The 12,426-nt window shown below is 35.2% G+C and overlaps 1 protein-coding gene across 3 annotated transcripts in view; it reads right to left on the reverse strand.

Annotated features, from left to right (window-relative positions):
- The window catches only part of TNFRSF19 (TNF receptor superfamily member 19), a 66,575-nt gene that overhangs the window by 3,911 nt on the left and 50,238 nt on the right, over window positions 1-12,426 (reverse strand). For all 3 annotated transcript variants that reach the window (XM_074860028.1, XM_074860026.1, XM_074860027.1), the window contains 4 exons: window positions 6,658-6,822; window positions 5,250-5,375; window positions 4,429-4,531; window positions 1,917-2,317 (listed from right to left, as the gene is read on the reverse strand). In XM_074860028.1, the coding sequence (XP_074716129.1) occupies window positions 1,924-2,317; window positions 4,429-4,531; window positions 5,250-5,375; window positions 6,658-6,822 (788 nt within the window). In that variant the 3' untranslated portion in view covers window positions 1,917-1,923. The remainder of the gene's footprint in view (window positions 1-1,916; window positions 2,318-4,428; window positions 4,532-5,249; window positions 5,376-6,657; window positions 6,823-12,426) is intronic.

Genomic DNA, 12,426 nt, shown 5'->3' on the forward strand with positions numbered 1-12,426 from the left:
AGGCTGCACCTCGATTACTGTGTTCAGTTTTGGGCCCCTCACTACAAAAAGGACATTGAATTACTTGAGCGTGTCCAGAGAAGGGCAATGAAGCTGGTGAAGGGTCTGGAGCACATGTCGTACGAGGAGCGGCTGAGGGAACTGGGGTTGTTTAGTCTGGAGAAGAGGAGGCTGAGGGGAGACCTCATCGCCCTCTACAACTACCTGAAAGGAGGTTGCAGAGAGCTGGGGATGAGTCTCTTTAACCAAGTAACAAGCAATAGGACAAGAGGTAATGGCCTCAAGTTGCGCCAGGGAAGGTTTAGACTAGATATTAGGAAGCATTTCTTTACAGAACGGGTTGTTAGACGTTGGAATGGGCTGCCCAGGGAGGTGGTGGAGTCCCCATCCCTGGAGGTGTTTTAAGAGTCGGGTTGACATAGCACTTAGGGATATGGTGTAGTTGAGAACTGTCAATGTTGGGTTAATGGTTGGACTAGATAATCTTCAAGGTCTTTTCCAACCTAGATGATTCTGTGATTCTGTAATGGTATTTGGCATGTACCAAAATTAAACTATGACAATTGCTATCTGACGCATGGGCAGTTAGTGGCAGACAAAACTATATATTTTAAATAATATCTTGAGAAAAATATGTGTGACCTAGATAAGGTTGGTATTTTCAGTGATAGTAGTAGATTTTTCAGGGTGATATACGAGTACCAATGAAGTCAATGGCAAAAAAATTCGGACTTAGCAGTCTGTTTACCTCCCTTTCCTTCTTTTGAAAATGTCACCTGAAGAATTAAGGCTTGATTTACAAAGAATTAACTGTTGCACTTACACGTTTTCAGAATATGCATACTTTTTTGCTAAATACTAATTACTTTCTACTTCTTATTTAAGAACAATATGAAAGTAGCATGCAAACCAAATGGAAGAGGATCAAAGGAAGGCGGTTTTATTTCTGCAGATGACCCAAAATTTTCATAATTACAGATAGCGTAATTTTCTTAATTAAGTTTGGTGGATTATTAGTATTAGTGGCAACTGCTTTTGTTCCTGCCTCTGTGTAAATGCACAGCTTTCCAGCCACAGCCTACATAACCCTTGAATAACAACACCAGTACACACGCCATAATTTAGGATCCTTTCACAGATTAGCAACCTGCTCCTCCAAGTTACTTCCAACAGTAGAAAATGCAATTTTAAAAACACAGAGCACAGCTAATATTCAAAAAGATATAATGATGAAGCAGTAGCAGAGTGACTTTTAGTGATGATTACATTGTTATGTGGTAGACACAACTGTTTATCACCTCTTCTCATTTTGACCTCAGACCTGCATTTTCTCTGAGCTTTTATAGCTTAAATTATATTTTATGGACAAATTTATGGAATGTTTTACCTGATGACATAGGAATACAAATGGCATTAAAAAGCATTTGAGATTCTCTTTTCTGTTTCTGCCACTGCTGTAGTAACTTCACAGAGAAGGCTTTGTAAATATTTTTTGATGAACACTTGCATGTTTTTTATGCTTTGTTTACAATGAGAAAAGACAAGTCCCAAGTTCTTCCCTCGTCAACAAGGACTAGCCTCACAAAATAGTTTGGACATAAGGCTATTAAACTTTTTTTCCCCCTGAAATTTAATGAAAAAAAACTGATATAAGCTGACTGGTGTACAGACTTATCCCTGTATTTTGGTTCATAGTATCTCAACATTATAGTTCAAGTAATTACACTTTTCAAATTCAGTCAATGATTTAAAAATGTGAAACTGTTGGATCTCTTGTAGAATTTTAATTTATTTCAGCAATAGTTAGATGTAACCTATGGAGAAACATAACCCTACAACTTTGAACAATTCTATTTTTATCTAGCTCTACGTGCCTTGAGTACTCGTCCTCACTCCTTTCTAGTTATGTTTTTTACCTCTTTATCAGTCTGTAGAGTCATTTGCTGTTCCATTACGCTTTGTCTTTGGCTGGGTTTCAGCAGCCACTGAGTTCTGAAGTGATGAAACTTCTATGCATGTTCTATGTTTGGACATTTCAAAGGACTTTGCAATGTTTCCATCAAGAGACTTAGCTGAAATAAGTACTTCACTTAGATCCTGGTTATTATCCAACACAACAGTGGCTGCATTTTCAGTCTCAGGACTGCAGGATTTTGCAGATCCTCCAGCCAGTTCTGAATATGATTCACACAAAGAAATGCTTTCACAACAAGCTGAGTTTTGCATAAGAGGCCAAGCATCTGAAATGTCCCCACAGGTAGAGTGTGAGAGAGAACCGAGGAAGGTAGGAATCATTTCTCCAACAGAATCAGAAGCTCTGCAAAAGGATAAAAAAATACATGGTTTCAAAAGCATTCGAGAAAATATTATCATATTGTAATTATTGTCATTAATAATTATAGGTATTTTGAGAAGCTTTAACAGGGTTATATTAAGTTAATATTCTAGAGGCACCCTGTACAAACAAATTCTTTTGGAAAGGAATACAGTTTGTTCCATATCTGGTAATGATGAAAGCTCTGGAGAACACTACTGAAGGTAAAGAGGATGGCTAGAGCCTGAATTCAAGGTTTTAGAAAACATGAACTACAGTTCGGGTTGTTTACAGTCTAAAGAACAGAAATATGAATAAAAATACTGTAATACTGTTCAGATACAAAGACTGTTTCAAAGAGTAAGGAATTTATTTGTTCTCAAATGCATGGCTGGGGCGGTATTTAAAAAAAGATAAAACAACCTTAAAATGCAGCAAGAAAGATGTTTGGAAAGACTGTGGAATCTCCAACACTAAGGTTTTTTCCCAAAAACCCCCCAGGGTAGACAAATATCTAACAGAAGGAAAAGAAGTAAAGTAGGTTCAGACTGGGAAAAGGGAATAGGTAACGAGACTGCTTGAAACTCCTTCTATCTGCATGATTTCATATTGAACATGCATTCACTTTAGATTTTCCCGTTTGTTCTGTCTAGCCTTCAAAACGTGAAAAGTTTTTCTCATATTCTCTTTCATGTGGAAAGGGCAGAATATTAATGAAGGGCAAGGATTTTAATTCTCACAAGTATTATTTTTATTTTACGGAAAGTGAAGAAAGCGGAAGTCGAAACTGAATATTATCTATCTCAGATGTATTTAAGGTGCATGATGACACTGACATGTCTGAGTGCACTATACACGCCTACCTCTGCTGAAAGCCCAGTAATGTTTTTTACTCTAGTATACCAAAATAAGTATTAACAAAACCAAAAAGATATACTAATATATTTTATTTCCAAAAACTGTCTACAGGTTTATAAAACTGTAAAGGCTATATTAAGTCTGATATACTGTAATAATTTGTGTGACAAAACTTATCCCACATTAACATTGCCTATAACAGACTTATATACACACAGGCTTTGATATACACACAAAGCATTTTTAGAGATGAGGCCAAAAGTCAGGACATTGTACCACAATTGAAGGAAATACATTATTTTGGCAAAGGAAATTGAAGCAAACTCCATTTCTGCTGGAAGGAACCACAGGATCTTTGATGTCCACAGAGCATGGATACGACATTTATTTTTAAAGCCTTAACCAAAAGATCCCTCACAAAGTACGCAACTCTCAATTTGTCAGCCTTGGTGGTATAAAAGGATGACTCAAGCTTGCCGGTATTTAAACAAGTTATTATAGAAAATTTAGGTGCTTTGTATCTTGTACTTAGGTCACTAAGTCACTTTGTGTAAACAATACCTATGAAGAAGTTGCCTCTACATTTTTAGTTACATTTGGCCACAAGAACAAAAGAGCTGGAGGCCAATTTAAACCTTACATGGAAAACAATTCTAGCTAAAAGAAATAAATACATCCTGTGTTAAAATCTGTAACGAGTACTCTGAATGACACCATAAATTTTATATATTTAGCTCATGGCACTGCTGTAGAAATAACTACTCTACTACTGTATTTATATGCAGTTGATCAGGAGAAACTATTGATTACAATCTGGTAGAAATTAAGAAATACTACATACTACAAATCTCACAGTCATTGAGAGCTTCTAAAAAAAGAAAATCTCCATGACACTTCTAAACTGTACCTTAATTCCCCAGATTCACAGGTTTATGCAGCACCTTGCTAACCCACAGCAGAAGAGGGGGTCACCAAAGCCTTTAAGGCACCATAGAGTAAGAGGAAGACTATCTGCTTGTGAGAGAAGTAAGTCACTTCTTCATCAGAGAAACTGATATATCATGTTGCCATTTATTAAGTAATACTTAAAATTGATTTTTCACCATAAATCTGTTTTTGCACAAAACAGGAGTATATGCATACAGTTCATCAAAATCCCTCATTCCACTCCAAACAGCTCTTGTATCTATATAAATATTAATCTGAGCGCATAAGAAATGTTTAATGTTTAATAGACATTTATAAAACTAATTTACCTTTCATTAAGCGTAGTCTGTGAGTGGAAAGCACAACTGTGACTGCTGTGCTCCATGCTACATGTTTCATCACAGCACAGTGATGGAATCAAGTGAACTGGTCCTAAGGAATAAAAATTAATTTAATAATGTTAGAAGTACTAAAGCTCTGTATAAACTTAGTCTTTGTACTCTTTCAAACTTGAGTATTAGTTTGCCAGTTACATTATAATATATTGATTGAGGAAAGAGATTTCTTATTGCAAAAAATGGGTTCTTTAATTTATTACTTTCAAATGGAATTACTTATAAAAGCCAAACCGTTCCTCCAGGAGTAATACAGAATGCCAGTCATGAGTATCTACTTTTTGAATTACTTTTCAATGAGATACATGTGAGAAGAATCACATTCTGAGTTAACATATTAGGATGGTATTTAAGCCTGTGCTCTTGTGTTAAATTATGTATTACTGAACACGATAAATGCATCTGTTCTGATACTACTTCACAAAATCTCAATTATTTCAATTGTTCAGGTTTTTAATGTCCTTTAGAGTTCGTATCATGTCTGCTAAATCCTTCACACCAATATAAGTCTCAAGTGCTATGAAGTGCTATTTTTATCGGAAAGAAATGAGATAGACAAAGTGAAGGGTCGCTGGGATGAAAACAAAAAAAAAAGTCATAACCAAATAGCTACTTAGAAATTCTATGTGCTTATTGAGAAATTAGCTGAGGACAAAGGGTAGTTTGACGTTAGCTCAGTAGTTAAATGTCGCAACTCAAGTGTTAGATAAATGTTCATCATGCCATAAAGTCACTTTTACGTAGACCTAACATACCACATGTCTGTGATGTGCTTCTCTGGCACTGGCAACAAGTTCGGTGGTCATATTCATTTAGCCGTGGTCTATCAAAACATGACAATTCAGAGCCATTGTAGTGAATGTCTTGTGATCTCAGAGACCCTTGGGACAAAAAAATGAATAAAAATATCTATTAGTAAATTATACTCTTTTCCCTGTTCAGAGCCTCCTATCTTCACAGAATGCTTAAATGTCATACTATACAGTATTTCCATATGTTTTTCAACTGAAAAACCCACAATGATCATTTGGTTGCATATAACACAAACCACAGATTTTGCAACAAACCCTAAAATAGCTGGTTCAACTACAGCCCCTTATAGGCAGATATCTGCTCCTACTTTGATGATGATTTGAGAGTACATCTTATTCACTGTTACATTTTCTCACTGTTTAATGATTCTCAGTGATTCCCATCTGAAATTTTCCACATTCAGCTTTCAGCCACTGGGATTTTGTTTATGTTATCTTAAAGAGCTTTGTATTAACAGCAGACTTCATTAATCTGTATAATTGTAGGCCAAGGCAAACGAGTTACTGAATTTCACTAACTCAAGTTTGAATTCACTATGTCTGAATTTTTTAAAACTTACATTGTAAAGTATCTTCTAGGTTAGGAACTATTCTTACAATGCCTCTCTGAATCTCTTTATTTTTGCTTGTGCTGTAAGCAGTGATAACATCAGTTCTTCCTAGTTATTATTGTTTTTTGATATCAAGTGTTCATTAGATGCTACAAACATATTTTAAGAAAAGTTTTTAAAATGATAAATGGGAACTAGAGTGCTTTTGACTTTTACCTTAATTTAAATTAAGGGGCAGAAAAATGTTTATTATAAACAATCTGTGAATTACAGTGCTGAGCTCTTATTTTTTTTTAAATTTATAAATCTAACTGGCTTAGTCATTTAATTAATCTTGAATATGCCCATAAAACCAAAATTGTTAATGACAAATGTGCTATCTACACTGGCCACATTCATTATCTCGATGAGCTAAGTTGTTTCACAATGGCGTGTGATGCACAGATCCTCCAAGCTGGTATTTCCACATTGGCACTGCAACTCTATGATGACATCCCAGCTAAAATCCCCAATGGTCCACATATATCTGTGCAGATTCTAACAAAGTATGGCACAGAATTAATATAACTGGATTATTTCTGGACATCTGCACAGCATTTTCTCACTAGAAGCTGGAACACCCACACTGAGCTGGCAAACACGTATGGATATTTAGTCTTGAGCTTCTGCTAGCTTGTTCATCTCAATGTTAAATTTCCTTCAATGCTGTAGAAATTTCATTTATTTACCTACAGAGAGATTTGCCACACTAATACTGGTATATTAATATTACAAAGAAACAGTAATAATTGGAATCTTACAGCTTGGTTTCTTCTCCATAAACTGCCTCTTACAATAGATAACACAAAGAATAAGAAGAGCCAAGAGCACTGTCGCAAGTGCACTGCATATAACAGCCGCTAGTGCAGTGTCTCGAGGACTGGAAGCAGTTGATGGGATCTTCACAAGGTTTACTTTGGTAGTACCTGAAATAAAATTTAGTAAGAATTAAGGCAAACTGTAAACATTTCAGGAATATACAGTCATATAAATGAAAGTCTGGGAAACCGAAGAGATTTGTAGCACACAAATCTGCTAATGTATAAAAATTAGTTGCACATATAAATAGATACGATTATCAGCAATCCCGTTACAAAAAAAACCTTTTAAAAAAATATTGCAAAATGAGTGGTAATGAGTGAAGATGCACACAAATGCATTCTGACTGTCCATGAGAATGGAATCAGATCTTCATCATGAAAACAAGGAGGTCTGAATTTTTAATGATGTCACATGATTTCAATATGGAGAATATTTCCTAGTTCAGGAAGCTATCCACTAGAGGGAGTCACAAATACATGACCTTGTCTTAATAAGGAAACTTTCTGAGAACTGAGACACCCACAGAAGTTCAAATGCTGTCAAAGGTACCATTTTGCTTGGTTGTGTATGTGATGACACCATGGCCATTTCTAGGATCATATCTAGGATTTCAACAGTGTTAACTTTTTTTTTTTAGTGATAGTTTTTTAGTACAGACAATACCTCTCCTAACAATTCAGCAGATTGACTTTATATCCATATTAGTAAAGAGTTAAGTAATTTTCTAGCTTTGACAAAAATTGTTACTTTTTCATGGAAAGTAAAAAAGAATATACAAAGTTTAACTACAACTATTGAAACTACCCTAAATTACAAATGGTCTTCTAAAATTAAATTCATAGAATCATTTAAGTTGGAAAAGACCCTCCAACTGTTAACCTAGCACTGCCAAGTCGACCACTAAACCACATCCCTAAGCACCACCTCTACAGGTCTTTTAAATACCTCCAGGGATGGTGACTCAACCACTTCCCTGGGCAGCCTGTTCCAATGCTTGACAACCCTTTCAATGAAGAAATTTTTCCTAAAATCCAATCTAAACCTCTCCTAGAACAACTTAAGGCTGTTTTCTCTCATCCTATCCCTTCTTACTTCGGAAAAATACAACACCCACCTTGCTATAACCTCCTTTCAGGTAGCTGCAGAAAGTGATAAGGTCTCCCCTGAGCTTCCTTTTCTCCAGGCTAAACCATCCCAGTTCCCTCAACTGCTCCTCATGACCTCATAACACCTGTTCTCTAGACCCTTCACCAGCTTTGTTGCTCTTCTTCAGATGTTCTTTTTTTGTTCTAAAATTATTTTTTAACAACTTAATAATTCTGATAGCTCGTCTGTTTCCATCTACTTTGAAGTTCACATCAATTCAACGATGTTTTATGAGAAAAGGAAAAAAACCCCATTATTTCTCTGACAGCAAATTTTTAAAAAAACACAAACCATATTTTATTAACTTAAAAAATAAGTTAAACGTCCTATTGCCCCCTGAAAATCTTTGGTTAAAACCTAAAGACTGTAATTCCTAAAAAATGGTCCATGCAGTCATATGTTTAAAGTGGGAGATAAATGTCTGCCAGAGTATATTAAAAACACTAATCAAACTGTACATATATACAATTGCTTGATATCCTAACTGCAATATAGTAATAGCAGGAGAGAACTAACTTACTAGCTTAGTGCAATCAGTGGAATTGTATTACTCAGGAATACTTTTCTCAAATAATTATGCTATTTCCTCAACACACCTCAAACATGGGCAGCAAAGCATTTACACCACCATATTGCTTTCTTATAATGGGCTGATTGTCAAAAAGCTAGGTATTTTGAAAATCAACTTTATTACATCTAATTCTAAGTCTTCAGACCATTTACACCAAAGAAAATATTAGCTTCTAAGAAATTAAGAATCCAGATTTTTTTTAAAAAAGACACAAAACTTAAATAAAGAGTTTCTGTGGATTATAGTATCATGTAGTTGCTGGTAAGGGGAGAGATAAAAGTAAGTGGAACAGATAAAAAAGTGGAGAGGGCAGATCACAGCTATTATTCAGAAGAATGTTTAGTTGTTAATCTCCTGATTTCAATGTGAGAAAAACAAGTGTTAATGCATTTACATCTGCTTGAATATTTCTATTTACCTTTGATTTGTACTTCTATGATCCACTGACACATCAAAAGTGTGGAGAACAAATTTATAGCAGATCTCTTCTATATCCATTAACTTGCCAAATTTGACGAAGTGAAACTACTGGAGACAGTCTAGCAAAGGGCCACAAAAGTGACTGAGGAACTGGAGTCTCTCCCCTATGATGAAAGGCTGAGGGAGCTGGGACTGCTCAGCCTGTAGAAGGCTCAAGGGGGTATCTCATCAATGTAGGTAAGTCCTTGAAGGGAGGCTGAAAAGAGGACAGAGCCAGGCTCTTTTCAGTGGACCAGAGGCCATGGGCATAAACTGAAACACAGGAGGTTCCCTCTGAACATCAGGAAACACTTTTTTAACTGTGAGGGTGACCCAGCACTGGCACAGATTGACCACAATGGTTGTGGAGTCTCCCTCTTTCAAGATGCTTAGAAGCTGTCTGGACATGGTCTTGGGCAACCAGCTCTAGGTAACTCTACCTGAGCAGGGGGGTTGAATCAGATGATCTCCATTTCCTACCTCAACCATTCTGTGATTTGGAGTCATTAAAATACAGATCTCAAACTTCAAGGCAATAAAGAGGCTGATATCTCCTACATGAACTAGAAATACATTCTGAAACTCTGTCCTTGTACTGAATGTTACCATTTTCATTATCATAGCAGATGGTCTATCTATTATTTGTATTCCAGATAACAGAATAAAATTCCAATTCAGGGTCTGATGTTCTTTTCCTCTTAAATAATTATTACCTGTTCTTCTCTTTATGTTCTTCTATAATTCCTATTACTCACAGAGCTAAGTTCTATGACCTCTTTTCCAGATCTTTGTTGTTATTTAAAAGAAAAAGCAACCAGTGTCGTAATCTTTTCATCGTAACTTCAATGCTCTTGGCAGAAACATTGCAATCCTCCACAGAGAAAACTTTTCACTCAGTTTCTAGGATTCTTGCAGATATAGTTTTAAGTTTACAGTTTTGACAGACTGCAGAAATTTCTGCATGGTATGTAAAGTTCCAGGATCTCATTCTGTGAGAAGCAGTAAAATTATATTAAAAAAAAAAGCTATCTATACAGCAACATGTGCTGGCTTTGGTGTGAAAACCAAGGACTGTGGTTTGATATACGGTTTTCAATTTTAGTCATCTGCTTGATCTAGTCTTTAGAAGGTTAAATATAGGCTGGACAAGTGTTTAAAAACAAGACAATAAAAAACTTAGCAGAATATCTTCAAATATTTTTTATATCAATATATTTATATCAATACCTGTGTCAATGTACCTACCTAAAAGTACTAAACAGTTCTTAGAAATTAGGCCTTCATAATCAGAAGAAAAAAGAATTGTTACTTTTGAAAGCGAAATGAGAACAGCAGCACTGGAGGTGGAGCTGCTATATTTTTGTCTTCATTTGCTCACAAAATGTATCTATGTGCAAGTATAATTACATATTCTGAGAAATTATAAATTACATATATTTCTTTAGTGCCCATCAGCAACATCCAAACTGGAAATACAGCTGTTTTATTTTACACTAGGATGGCAAAAAATTAAATTTATTTTAGCCATGTAGTTATTTAAGATTTATTTTATTTGGCTGATTTTTTTTTTCACTTGAGAAAGCAATTTTCTATTCCTGAGAATGCCTACCACTCATCTTCACCTTCAAAGAACTTTTTGAAATAGCTACTATGAGCAGTCCATTGTAGTGTAGCTCTAATTATAATGATAGTGATCTTCCCTGCAGAGACCAACATTTCAGGAGTGGATTGCTATTGTAGAAGTGGCCCGTTGGGCATTGCTGAACTCTACTTTCAGTGTTACTCAGATATGTATGCATTTTCATAAACTCTCTCTTTCTTTTCAGGCTCACAGACTTAATGGTCCCATTTCAGTAAAGCAAGGAGGTGCATTTTAAACTTTAAACATGCACTTACATCTATTAAATGATTACATGATTAAATTTAAATATGTAATTAAACACAGTGAATTTGATGTGATACATTAAGAGAGGGAGGAGGTGCACACTGGTTTATGATTTTGGAAAGCATATGCACATTATGCATCACAAAAATAAAACAAAACCCACATTTTCTTTAAGAAATAGATTTCCTTCTATAAATCTTAGTTCCAACATATTCTGGAAATGTGCTAGTGCTAAAAAAGAATTACCCAAAATACCAAGCTGTCTCCTGCATAATATTGAGCAGTAAGCCTAAATACACATTCTTCCCTTAATTAACCAATAAGTACATCATAATGTCAGTATATGCAAAGGTGTCGGTCTTAAAAGCAAGTGAAGTTTCTGTTAATCCAAGATGGTTAAATAGCAGTAACTGAGCTAATACGGAACATATGAATCCCAGCTGTATCACTATAACTTCTGCCAATAAACAGAATAGCTTAATTTTCAGCCTGTTATACCAAACAACCAGAGACAAGACAAAATGTAATAAGGCTTCCTTTACCACTTATTTCATGTTTATTTTCTCAGATTTTTTTTTTTTTCCAGAACCATGATTAGTTACAGTCACTACTGGAATCAGAATGCCTAAAGAAAGCTTTCTGTGGTAGATTAACTATGTGAAAACAGAACTTGCAACATTTTACATCTCTTCCATGGATATAATAAATAATAATATTATAATAATATAATAATTACCTAAATTGAGGAGCATAAAATATGGATTATGTTTGGGTTTTCTTCCTTACCATGTCAGGTCAATGCTAACTCAAAGAGAGTTTATTCAATAAAACAAAGCTAATCAAAACTCCACTTAGATAGCAATAACATGGTAACATTGGACAGAGTGCCATCTTTTACAATCAAGACTAAAATAAGATACAAAAGTAAATTTAAAAGTTGATAATTCCTGGAATATGGGTATTTCTGGTCAAGAGAGGGGTAAGGAGCATTTGCCTATAATTAAAAGAGTTTGCCCGCTACCTTTATGCTGATTGGCCCAAATCAGTGGTATCAACCTTAATTTGACAAGAATTAAGGCCTCAGACATACCCTCAAGTTACAGTAATTTAACAAGTTACTGCCTGTCAGCTGAACTGCAGTGGCTATCTGTATGTGTGCTCCTGATCCATGGAAAATGCAAGGCAATGTGACTTATCTTGAAACTCCTTCATTATGAAAAAAAGTTTAAAAGATGTTTATGTTCATTTAAAAGTGAAAAGGCAATACTTCTACCTAATCCCCAACAAGCAAAAGCATGTATTATGTATAAACATGATGTGTGTATATATAATTCAGATACACATATTATATATGTATATATATAAAATACATGTGTAATATGTACTGAGTGTTAACATCAATGAAAAATAAGTTGCCTTGAGTATATTTCTGAGTCTTTACAAAGCAGCAGATTGCCTTCCTTCTCCTGATCTTTCAAGTAGGAGGTAAGAAACTTTATTAAACATTACTGTTGGAGACTGTGGTAAACACGGAGAGAGTCAGTCTCCCAACATCTGTAAAAGGACAGCCATTTGCGTGCATGGCCTACACCCAGAAGTTCATCATGTCAAACCACATTTTTCAAATGTACTCCAACTGCTGACTTT

This window comes from Strix uralensis, chromosome 2 (assembly GCF_047716275.1).
Source record: "Strix uralensis isolate ZFMK-TIS-50842 chromosome 2, bStrUra1, whole genome shotgun sequence".
NCBI classification, from domain to species: Eukaryota; Metazoa; Chordata; class Aves; order Strigiformes; family Strigidae; genus Strix; species Strix uralensis.